The sequence below is a fragment of the Dipodomys merriami genome, unplaced genomic scaffold (assembly GCF_024711535.1).
Source record: "Dipodomys merriami isolate MVZ:Mamm:240054 unplaced genomic scaffold, mDipMer1.0.p SCAF_367, whole genome shotgun sequence".
Taxonomy (NCBI): Eukaryota; Metazoa; Chordata; class Mammalia; order Rodentia; family Heteromyidae; genus Dipodomys; species Dipodomys merriami.
This window is the reverse complement of record NW_027205237.1, coordinates 146470-158485: the sequence shown is the minus strand read 5'-3', so window position 1 is coordinate 158485 and position 12016 is coordinate 146470. Positions and strand designations below refer to the sequence as shown.

General features: G+C 44.1%; 2 protein-coding genes across 9 annotated transcripts in view; one reads left to right on the top strand and one right to left on the bottom strand.

Moving 5' to 3' along the window:
• Positions 1–12016, top strand: part of LOC138804484 (mediator of RNA polymerase II transcription subunit 12-like protein) — a 215186-nt gene that overhangs the window by 124465 nt on the left and 78705 nt on the right. The gene's annotated exons all lie outside the window — the stretch shown is intronic.
• LOC138804489 (P2Y purinoceptor 13-like) lies at positions 7707–9313 on the bottom strand. The gene is made up of 2 exons (XM_069988768.1): positions 9215–9313; positions 7707–8805 (listed from the first exon to the last, which is right to left on the bottom strand). The coding sequence occupies exon 2, from the start codon at positions 8789–8791 to the stop codon at positions 7820–7822; it is 972 nt and encodes a 323-aa protein (XP_069844869.1). The 5' UTR covers positions 8792–8805; positions 9215–9313; the 3' UTR covers positions 7707–7819.

Below are 12016 nucleotides of genomic sequence, written 5' to 3'. Positions count from 1 at the left end.
ATGTAGTTTTATACATATTCAAATATAAACATTCAAAATGGTTCAGAGTTACTTAGGGAGCAGATCCATTGACTCCCTTCAACGGTATTCTTTTATAAAATACAGCTTGTTTGTGTGTGTGTGTGTGTGTGTGTGTGTGTGTGTGTGTGTGTGCGTGTGTGTGTGTGTGCGTGTGTGTGCGTGTGCGCGCGCCAGTCCTGGAGCTTGAACTCAGGGCCTGAGTACTCTCCCTGAGCTTTTGTGTTCAAGGTTAGCACTCTACCACCTGGGCCACAGTGCCACTTCTGGCGTTTTGGCTGGTTAATTGAAGACGAGAGGCTTGTGGACTTTCCTGCCCGAGCTGGCTTTGAACCATGATCCTCAGCTCTCAGCCTCCTGAATAATCTGGATAGCAGACGTGAGCCATTGGGCCCCAGCTTGTTTTGTCCTTTTAAAAGGAATCACATAGTAGCAAATGTATATAATTACATTTTTCTTACTTCTAATTAATTCCAGAACTTTGAGACAAAAATACCCTGTTTTCTTGCATTAAAAAAAAAGAAAGGGGCTGGGAAGGTGGCTCAGTGGTAGAGTGCTTGCCTTGCATGCATGAGGCCCTGGGTTCGATTCCTCAGCACCACATAAGCAGAAAAAGCTGGACGTGGTGCTTGGCTCCAGTGGTAGAGCACTAGCCTTGAGCTGAAGAGCTGAGGGACAGCGCCCAGGCCCAGAGTTCAGGCCCCATGACTGGCAAAAAAAAAAAAAAAAAAAAAAAAGAAAATACAGGTTTAAGGGTTAGCCAAAGCTTCAAATCCATTCCCATTCTGCCTACTCCCTTCCTTCCCTCTCCCCCTCCCTCCCTCCCTCCCTCCCTCCCTCCCTTCCTCTTTCTTCCTTTCTCTTTCTCTCTTCTTTTCTTTCTACGTTCTTGCTGGGGACCTAACCCAGGGCCTTGTGCTGGTGTCCAGGTGGGCCACCTGTCTGTCTTCCTGCCTTTCCCCATAATGCTGGGGTCATACTCAGCTCCAATATGCTTTTCTTCCTTTTTTTGTGCTGGTCCTGGGGCTTGAACTCCGAGCTTGGACACTATCTCTGAGCCTCTTTTTTTGCACCATTGCCTGGCCTGGTCAAATACTCCTGACCCAGGTCAAGGTAGTTGGTATCCTGTGGACTCGTTACCATACCATCTCAAGCCCATGAATATTACCTGACTATAAAGTTCAAAGTTATGAAGGAGAGAAGAATCTTTTCTCCTGTTTGAGATTCTATATTTTGCTTTTACTTTTACATTTGAAAATAAGGGAAAGTATTGGCCAGTCTTATAGTAAAAACTTGGTCATCTTCTAGCCAAATCTGCTACTTTATCAGTGAGTCACTAAAATACTGATCCTGTAATCTACCAGAAAGGCTGTTAAAAAAGGGGGGAGGGAAATAGGACCCAGAAAGTTCAGTGCTTGGCAAAATGATTGCTTAGTATGAAACATGAGTCCCCTAAAATATTTGCTGCCTGGTCGGCTTTTAAAGGCTTGTGCTGTTTTTGTCAAGGTGAGATCCAGAGGGTTACAGTTACGTACGTAGGTAAGGGCCCATGCCTCTTGTTGAGCAGTGCCCCTCCCCGTGGTGAGGTCCGTCTCCAGCATAGTGTCTGGGAGTCTCTCGGCCGCTCTTCTTTGCCCCTTGTCCCACGTAAACTTGTGTAGGAGACAAAGCACACAGAAATCAGCTCCAAGAGATGGAAAAGGAGGCGTTTGTGTGTTTTTAAAGTCTTCGCCCAGCTCCTTTGCTGATGCCAGACACCCGGAGCCCAGAGCCTGGCCCAGGGCCCTGGGCACTGCAGGGCACCGACCCTGGCCCCTGGCCCTGACCTCTGGACCTAGCTCTTGCGGTCTCCAGGTTGGCCAGGTTGGAGCCCGGACCTGAGCACTGCCAGCTCCAGGGGAACCTTGAGCTGGAGCCCCAGAGGAAGGAAACAGGTGCCTGCCGCCATTAATAGAAGAACGGAATTCGCCCTTTCAAAAAAAAACCTTAAAGATGTTTGCCAGATGAAAGTAAGCGGAGTCTAAATTACATATGGAAACGTTTTAGGAGTTAGTAAATCTGTAACTTGGTGTGTACTTATGCGCCTGTGCAACCAGACAGTCAGAGTTCGAATGCTGCCCAGTCTGTTTGGGTGAGTGTGTATGTGTGGGTAGCCAGTAGCTAGAAGGTCCCAGGTTAAAAATTACCCAGCTTAATAATGGCACCACCTTACAAGAAGTTTTCAAGTTTACAAGTGACTTTTCATTAGGGGTTGAATCTTTCTAACGTTTTGCTTCTCTGTGGATTTTGCTTTTAGAATTTAGAATGGGGAACTTGTGCTGTAGAGATCTTAGATGGACTTTTTGCCATTTTTAATCATGATGCATGACATGCTGCTTGTGATTTGAAATTTTACTGCCATGTCTTAAAAGCACCAATCCAGATCATAGTCGCTGTCAGTCCTCTTGAAGATTTGCGGCACAGAGTGTCTCTGCAGTGTCTTGGGATTATTGCCCCAAATTTCCAGTGGTGTGTATAAAATTCATAATAGGAAGTTTATTGGGGCAGATATTTTCTTTTTTTTGGGGGGGGGGTCCGGTCGTGGGGCCTGAACTCTGGGCCTGGGCACTGTCCCTCAGCTCTTCAGCTCAAGGCTAGCGCTCTACCACTTGAGCCACAGCGCCACTTCCGGCTTTTTTCTTTTTTCTTATGTGGTGCTGAGGAATTGAACCCAGGGCCTCATGCATGCAAGGCAAGTGCTCTACCACTGAGCCACCTTCCCAGCCCCTGGAACAGATATTTGATGGGATTTTGTGATAGGAATAAAGGCACTTCTGTTAATGCGTGTAATATCTGGGTTGACTTTGTTTTATTAGGGTCGAGAAACATAATACGGACTTAGAAATTATACAGGGTTTGAACCCAGAGGAACTCGCACCTCTGGACAGGTGCGCTATTACTTGAGTCAAGTTGCCAGCTCTTTTTGCTTTATATTATTTTTTGCTTATAATGAAGGGCCTTGTGCTCTTGTTTAGCATATTTGCTCAAGGCTGGTTCTCTACCACCTGAGCCACATCTTTACTTCCAGCTTTTTGCTGGCGTATTGGAGATAAAGTCTCCTGGACTTTTCTTTCTGGGCTGGCTTCGAGCCATGATCCTCAGATGTAGCTTCCTGAGTAACTAGAATGACAATTGTGAGCCAGCAGTGCCTTGCTGCTCTAGTTTTTAGACCAGGGTTTCTCATGTGTGCCTGGCCAGGCTTGGACTGTGTTCCTTCCCTTTATAATTCCTGCATGGGTGCGGCCACTGGCTCTGCCACGGCTTTGAGAACTGTGGTCTCTACACATGGTTTGCCCTCTGGCTGGCTTCTAAACATAATATTTCTACTTTTTAAGAAATTAGGAGGGCTGGGAATGCGGCTCAGTGGTAGAGTGCTTGCCTAGCATGTGTGAAGCCCTGGGTTCGATTCCTCAGTACCACATGCACAGAAAAAGCCGGGAATGGTGCTGTGGCTCAAGTGGTAGCGCGCTAGCCTTGAGCAAAAGAAGCTCAGAGACAGTGCCTTGGCCCTGAGCTCAAGCCTCAGGACTGGCAAAAAAAAAAAAAAAAAAAAGAAGAAGAAGAAGAAGAAAAAGAACAATGCGTTCTAGAAAGCTTTGAAAGGGTAATGTGTTGATAATTCAGGATTTTATTACCTTTTGAAAATTGCTGAGGAGGTGGTTTGAAGGGATTTTTGATAGTCCCTTGTAACTGTTATGAAGGAACTTTGAGTTTTTCCTGAGTGATAAGGCACTGGATTTGGCATGTGTTTGTTGTTCAGGAGAAGCAGGGCCAGGTCCTGTCTAGGATGGACTGGGATGGCAATAGTTTTAGTTTATTGCCCTCCTGACTTCTGTAAAACCACTTCTCTCTGGGAATAGTACTTCAGTACTTCTCTAGCTACTGATGCAAATTAAGCCTGGAAATGAAAAAGTTAACATGAGTCAGCCTTTACGCATTCATTTTAAAGTATTTTATACCAATCACAAGTTCGAACTTGTTCAAGTAGTCTCACTTAAAATTCAAAGAGGGAAGTTGTACACACTTAGTCACGCACAAAAAACTGAGTGGTGCTTCATGAAAAGAGCAGCTAGCCACCAGCCACATCATTGAACCGTCAACTTAGATATCGTTTCTGCTTATTGTTATAGCAAGTCTTACATTTCATAGAAGCCCCAGGAGACTTCATAACAGTTAACCTTGCTTCATTGGGTGATTTTGTTAACTGAAGGGCAGCTCTTTTTAATAATACTGTTCAGCTAGTACAAATCCAACATTCGTTTGGGAAAACTGTGTGCGGTGCTTGTGTCACCGTGATGCTTAAAGCGCTCTGTAGCTCCTTTTTCCTTTTACTAGTACTGTTCATATTTCCTTCTAACACTTTAAAAAGATTTTAAGGTTAATACACAAGCTGAAAGAGCACTTGGCTAGCTCTCTAGATTATTAATGTTTTTTCACATTACTTCTCCCCCAAGCCCGCTGCCCCTACATAAGTTTTGCAGGTTGTATTTGAAGGTGGAGTCACTGACATAAACACATAGCCCCTAACTACTTCAGTATATACTGCCCTAAAGCAAAGAGGTACCTCTTACCTTATCAAATGCTATTGTCATGGCAACAATGTTGAAACAATCACATTTAGAAATATGTGTGCTTTAGTTTGGCAACTTTCTTTTTTTTGGGGGGGGGGTGTCGGTCGAGGAGCTTGAACTCTGGGCCTGGGCACTGTCCCTGAGCTCTTCAGCTCAAAGTGAGCGCTGTACCACTTGAGCCACAGAACCACTTCTGAACTTTTCAAAGTAGTTTATTGGTGATAAGAGTGTCATGGACTCTCCTGCCCAGGCCGGCTTTGAACCATGATCCTCAGACTCAGCCTCCTGAGTAGCTAGGATGATAGGTGTGAGCCACCAGTGCCCAGCATTTGGCAACTTTTTTGAGTGCAGTCTAGTCAGCCATAACATAATGCGTGTAGTTTTATCGTTCTTAGACACTTCCACTCTTCAGAATAAGAGAATTTGTTTTTCCTTTTTCTTTAATCTGTGTCTGCTAAGCCCCTCCACTGGAATGTGTATCAACAGGGTGCTAAATGTTTTTGAGGCATTTGACATGAAGACTGTCCTGGATCTTAGCATTTTGAGGTCAAAGAAGAGCATCACCGGCCCTGTGTATGGACCGTAGATCCTTAACTAAAAAGTAGATAGAACCAAAAAAAAAAAAAAAAAAAAAGTAGATAGACCCAAACTCACATTTTCTTTGAGATCTTGGATGTCTTCTCTTGGTGTCATGTCTCTAAATGAATAGTAGGTCTTTCCTCACCTCTTCCAAAGAATTAGAATTAGGAGGGGTTGCTGGTAAGACTCTTTCAGTCCTGAGATGACTGGTAAGACTCTTCCAGTCCTGCCCCGTTCCCCCCACCCCCACCCCCCTTTTTCAATGCGCGGATCCTGAGGCTGAGCTCTTTCACTTAAGTCTGGTGTTCTACCACAGCTCCAGTTCCAGCTTTTTGGTGATTATGTAGAGATAGTCTTGCCTGGGCTGGCTTCAAGCCTTGATCCTCAGACCTCAGCTTGCCGAGTAGCCACCTATGCCCGACTGCTGCTCTCTGTTGATGCGAGCCACTGGGCAAAGGTGTTACCAAGGCTTACTTTTGTATTCTGGCTGTTTCTCCATGCACATGTCTTTTTGGTTTATTTCCTCTCTTGGTTTCTCTGCCCTGGTCTGGCCCTGTGCTGTCGCTGAAGTCTCCTCCTCCAATGTAGGAACGAATTGCCTTTACGCTGTAATCTCACTGTTCACTAATCTCAAATGTATTCATTTCTTCTTCAAGGAAAATGTGCACTAAAGGACATCAAAGCCTTTTATGGTACACTAACTTATTATTTTAAAATGAAGATAAGCAAGGATATAATTGAAACATAGCTGTAGGTGATCTGTCTTTATCCTGTAGCCAGAGCATGCATTCAAGGATTGTAGTAAAATCTGAACCAGATCTGAGTATGCAAAGTCATTCTAATTGTGGCTCACATCTAGGAGCTGTGCATTGGTGCTGGGTGTAATTATTACAAACCTTTAATATTCCTTTGGGTCCCTGCTTTGAATTACTATGGTTAATCTATGGCTTGAAGAGATTTGTATTTATTAGCTCTGATTTACATAAACTACTTGCCTTTTCTGGTATGAGAACTTTAATTGTAATGGTTGATTACAGGGGGAAAGTGTTTTGAAGATTGAATCCAGAGATGTGTTGGCGTCTGAATCTACCTTCTCCTTGGTACTTTTTCCTAAGGTGGGCAGCTTAAGCCATCTTCCATCTGTGGAATTGCTTGTGCGTGGCAGTGTAGCAACACTGTTAATGCGAGTCAGGTGGACTGCAGTTTGGAGCCTAGGCGCTCCACTTCATACCATTTTTATTTCGGGTAACACCACTAATATCTTTTGGAGAAGGCCATGAATAAATGAAGTAATACACACAGGGCAGTTCCTAGTATTTTAAACTTGGTCGGTGTTTGTGGAATGATGCCACTTTCCTTTCTGGAAGGCTCACTGAGGAAGAGTAAGCAAATGTGTGTGTGTAGGGGTGATCTGCATACACCATAAAGTTGGTGTGATTAGAAGTGAAAAATACTTCTCAATTTGGAAGGCAAGGTATAGCCACAATATTGTGGTTGCATTTAGAAAGTTCCTATTTTCCCTTTAGTGATAAACCAAAGAGCCCTTGAAATAGTCCTCATAATCTTTCTTGGGAGTGTCCCTCCTTACAAAGGAGGAGATCAGGACTAGTGTAGTCCTGAAATGTTGGGAAGGGGTAAGCTGCAGGAAGTGAGGGGTGAGTCCGAGGGTCTCAGCGGCCTCTGTACTCACTTCAGTTCTCCACAGATTCAGGAAGAAATACGCGGGCAAATAAGGAGAGCTAGACTTTGAAAAAGAATCTTCAAGTGTTGGTATTACTGATTATGGGTCAGCAATTCCGTCCCTTCCATGTACCGAGCACGGATGTGAAGATGTTGAAAACATCTGTAACCCATGATCTGTGGTCAAGAATGGTAACTAGCCGGTAGAAACGTGCTTACAGTGCTGACCTCACCGGCAGGGTGGAGGAGTGGGGTATAGACACTGTGTTCCAAGAAGGCTTGGCCAAAGAGTCCAGCCTTCTCTCAGCTGAGGTCTTTAATGGGGGAGCGTCTGGTCTAACCGAGAGCTTATGCCTCTTAGGCTGTTCTGTTGTGATACGGACAAGGGTCTCTATCGTTTTTCAGTGGTGACGATTCTTCCTCCAGGATCCCGGAGGCCTTTTATATCCCTTCCGGTCCTCAGATTCTGAATATTGAGCATACCTTTCAAGCCCTGCTTCATGACTTTGGAAACTGGGGCTTGTTCGCTTACTTATGCCAGCAACTATCATCATTTGGGGGCTATAAAAGTAGTAGTGTTGTGTACAATATGTGTGCACCAGAATGCGAGACTTACAGAGGGGAGGGAGGTTCTTAGCTCTCCATGTTTCTTCGTAATTTTTCCATCTGAAAATGAATGCCCCTCAAAAGGTGGTTTCTAGAGATGACCTCTAGTGGCCACATGCTTTCTTTCACACTCTCTTAATTTCAGTTCAGATTGCTTATAAGTAAATCTGTTGGGTTAAATTTAGATAGTCTTTCCAATACCCTAAGATAATAAAGTAAGACAATATTTGTTCCAGTCATTTTCCTTTTATTGCTTAAATTTCACTTCTGAATGAATGATCTTTTCAGGTTTCATCACGGAGTGGAAGTTAGCCAAGCGTAAGTTGTCAGCTCAGGGTGATGTGGTCTGTCTGACTGTACTGGTGTTCTTCCCGTCTCCCTCTCACACATGGTAGTCTCCTTAGGAATTTTTTGCACAAGAAGATGTATATTAAGGGATCCATACAAACATTAGTTGCTGCCAAAAACAGAGTTGTTTCTTTAGCAATATACAATTGATTCTCCAGTTTACAGTCAGTCTGATTGTGGGTCTGGCTGTGAATGTAGAGAACCCTGGTAAAATGAAAGGGAGCAAAGCAGACAGAAAAGACAGCCACAACCACAAACACTTTCCCCTCCAGGTTTTTGGTGCTCTTGTTGTCCTTACTTTTGAACTTTTTATACGAATTGTACAGTTTCTTTGCAATCACCACATAAAACAGAAACATGAGGACAAAAACAGTCCAGAAAATGAATTGACTTATGTAATTCACCACTCGGTGCCATTTCAGTCCCAGGCGCCCCTTTAACGACACACACCTTTTTACTGATGATGGTGTTGCTTCTCCGTTGTTCAGGATCATATTTGGTAGGGAGATGAGGAACAAAATGATCCAGATGAGGACAGAAATCATTTTTGCAAAAGCAGGTTTTTTAACAAAATATTTTTCAAAAGGTCTGACGATCTTGAGGAATCGGTCGAAGGCAATGAGGCCTAGCAGCACTATGCCGACATACATGGTCTCGTAAAAGACCACAGAAGAGAAGCGGCACACGAAAGCCCTGAGCTGCCAGGGTCCCAGGGAAGAGTCGGAGAGGATCTTGAAGGGAAGCGTGAGCGTCATTATCAGGTCAGCCACCAGAGTGTTCTTGAGGTAGACGATGAAGGTGGAGGAGCTCGGGGTGTGAAGGAATGCCCGGAGGGCCAGGGTGTTGAGCAGGAGGCTGGTCAGGAACACCACCGAGTAGAGGGCGGGGAATACCAGCCCAGTCACCCTGGTGTCCCGGGGGCAGCTCGCAGACCCGTTGAAACTCTGCATCACTGTGGTGTCGTCTTCAGATCAGCGCCATACACCAGTACGTACATCAAGAAAGGAAAAGAAAGCTCTTCACACTTTGCAAATACTACTTTCTTAAAGTATGTTTTAAGCATATTAACCACCTCTATTTATTAAATACCTTCAGTGTCTGGAAGATAGGCCTTTCTAGCTAAAATTTTTAAACGCCTAGTGTGGTTTTGGTACTTTTTAACAGTCCTATTACTTTCAAATCCCTGTGAAGTTCAGATAACAGGTATCACATTTAACACAGCAACAAAACAAAACATCATCAAGAGGTAACCTACATGTCAGATTATTGTATCTTATATGAATTCTCATGCTCATAAAGTAATACTGTTGTTTGTTGAAACTATATTCTGCCTTTTTAAAGCAAGCACATTCGTAAGAAAAAGTGAAACTCACCTTTGTTGGAGAGGATCCTTAGTTCTCTGTCTTCTGATTGTGGCGTTCATTAGTTCAGCCAAAAAAAGAGATCATGAAGCACGTGTTCTGCTTTTTTATACTGTGTTTCCTTCCTCATTTTCACTGTGTGCTTCTGCGGTGTCATCTGTTTGAAACTCATCGTGCTCAGCCCTTGGAGGGCTTGCCAGCCCAGGGCTGCGTTTCACACCATCACTCCGCATCCACTATGATTTGAGTAAATTTAGTTGCTAAATTGTTTTTTTCTTTCTCATAGTTACTATTCTGGCCTATCTTCTCAATGTACATATTCGGTGAGCTTTGAGAGCTTCTTGTACATAGTAGTAGGCGGTGGAATGATAAAGGAATAGTCCCAAATTAGAACCAACTAGGAGAGTAAGATCTGACTCCAACATCAGACAGAATCATCTTCTGTATCCTCAGAGACTGGCTTTTCCAGGAATTTGTTTTTCAGGAGGGTGGCTTACTTGTTCTGTAGATGTTTGTTTTAGTTATTAGTCCTGAGATCTATGAGAGAGAACATATTCTGTAAGAAGTAGGCATGCTAAGCCCTAAACTTTGGGGTACGAATCCCAGGCCTATCACTTACGTGATACTGTGGGTAAAGGAAGACCCCTCCCGCCCCGTTCCCTCTTCTGGGTGACAGATTTGAAGGCAGGCTCAGGTCTCTGGGGCAGAGGGCGCCTCTGTGGTATGCAGATTTGAGTGGAGGTGACACTTTTGGAACTCTTCGCAGTACGGAATACTTCAGGGGTTTCGTGACTCACCTGCGACCAAACTCTGTGATGTTTCCCCTTAAGTCTCTTGAAGTATAGAGAAAGTTGTTGTCTACAATTGTGCCAGCCTGGCAGATAGGTGAAGGGAAAGAGGAAATTCAGAGATCTTCTGGAGGATGTGGCGTTCTTGATGAGTTTCATTTCATATTCCTTGCCACAAGTTTTACCTTAGAGTTGGCCTAGACTGCAGGACTGGTTGATCAGAAAGTTTTAGATGACTTGGCTTGGAATTTTGAAAATAAAAATTTATTTTCTGGGGGCTGGGAAGGTGGCTCAGTGGTAGAGCGCTTGCCTTGCATGCATGAGGCCCTGGGTTCGATTCCTCAGCACCACATAAGCAAAAAGAAAAAAAAAAGCCGGAAGTGGCGATGTGGCTCAAGTGGTAGAGCGCTAGCCTTGAGCTGAAGAGCCGAGGGACAGCACCCAGGCCCAGAGTTCAGGCCCCACGACCGGACCCCAAAAAAAAAAAAATTTTTTATTTTCTCTTTGAACATTTTAAAATACAAGGCAACATAATGCCTAATAATTTGGACTTTCTATTCACAATATATGGCACACTTTGTAATTATTCTGTTCTCCTCAAACATGTTTTCCTTGGAAAATAGAGTCAAGATTCACTAATGTGATAATAGATAAAATTTTTAGAATATTGGTTTGTTTGCTTAAGCTGAGGACAAAAACCAAGCATACTTTTAAAACTGTGATTTAAAGGGTTTAACTTACCTAATTATGAATTTTGTACAGCTGGTTTCTCTGTTACCAAGAAGAAGATTTGGAATAGTTTCACCCTAAACAAGGGGAATTATGTACATGATAACTTGATACTATGAAAATGGGCCTTGGTGTGGGGGGGGGGGTGTTGTGGAGGTGGGAGGGAAGGGATGGTAGGGGGAAAACAAAGGAGGAGGAAACAATGAAGAAAAATAAATAAAGGCCATCTCTTGCTGCAAAAAAAAATCTGAAAGTGGGAAATCACAAGTTGTTTGAATTTCAAAATGCCAGTGTGTGGGAAACTTTCAAAAGGGGAACTGACAAATGGTGCTCATATCTGGATTCACAGAAGTGTGAGAGTTTCAGAGTGTTGGGCCTTGGTAACTATATTAACGACCCTCCCCCCCAGCCGCGCCAGAGTGGCTGGGGGGGGTCTTAACCGAGAGGCCTCCTCTCCTAACCGCCAGCCACGCGTTCAGAGCTGGGGGAGGCCTCCCCCTTGGAATGTACGCCAGGCCCAGGGCCTGGCTCAGTTCCTCTTCCTGCTCTTACTTTTCTTGGGACTTTGGGCAAGCTACTTATACTGTTGATGAAGTAGCTGCCTTCAGTTTACAATGTAAGTAAATAATAGTGTCTGCTTACAAGAGAATAAAGTTGACAAAATATTTACCATATACTCAGAATAATGCCTATCACATGTTAAATCAACTTGGAAAAAAAAATAAAATCCTCCTATACTAGTGCAGATAGCTCATAAAATTCAGGAGAGTAGAGCCAAGGTGATATATATAACCAGAAATCCCAGAATTTAGGAGCCTGGCACAAGAGGACAAGCTGAACATGTGAACTCCCACTGGACCCTAAGCAGATGGCGTACCCTTCTTAGTAACCACCATCCTCACCCCAGTCTGTAGAGACTGCCCCGTTTTAGTAATGAGAAAACTGAACTGGCAGAAATGAAGCGGTTTTCCCCACGCCCACTGCAAGCCTGCCGGGCGCAGATCCAAGCCCTGCAGGGAACTAACTGCCCACGTGCCTGCTGCAGAGGTCAGGGTAACGTGGAATTAATCGTTCACCAAACGCTAGAGTTCTTGATCTGGGACTTACAGATTGAGGCATGAAAAGGAATCATCTAAAGGCTTACTGGACTTGTCAGACTTTCTGCCACAGACTTAAGTATGAGGTTGAAGAGAAATTGCCAAAGCGGCAGATAAGGGAGTACAGGAGATACAATAAAAAGTGGGATAAATTGCCCACTAAATGTGAATAAACTGCTACTTGTAGCTCTGGTCTTCGT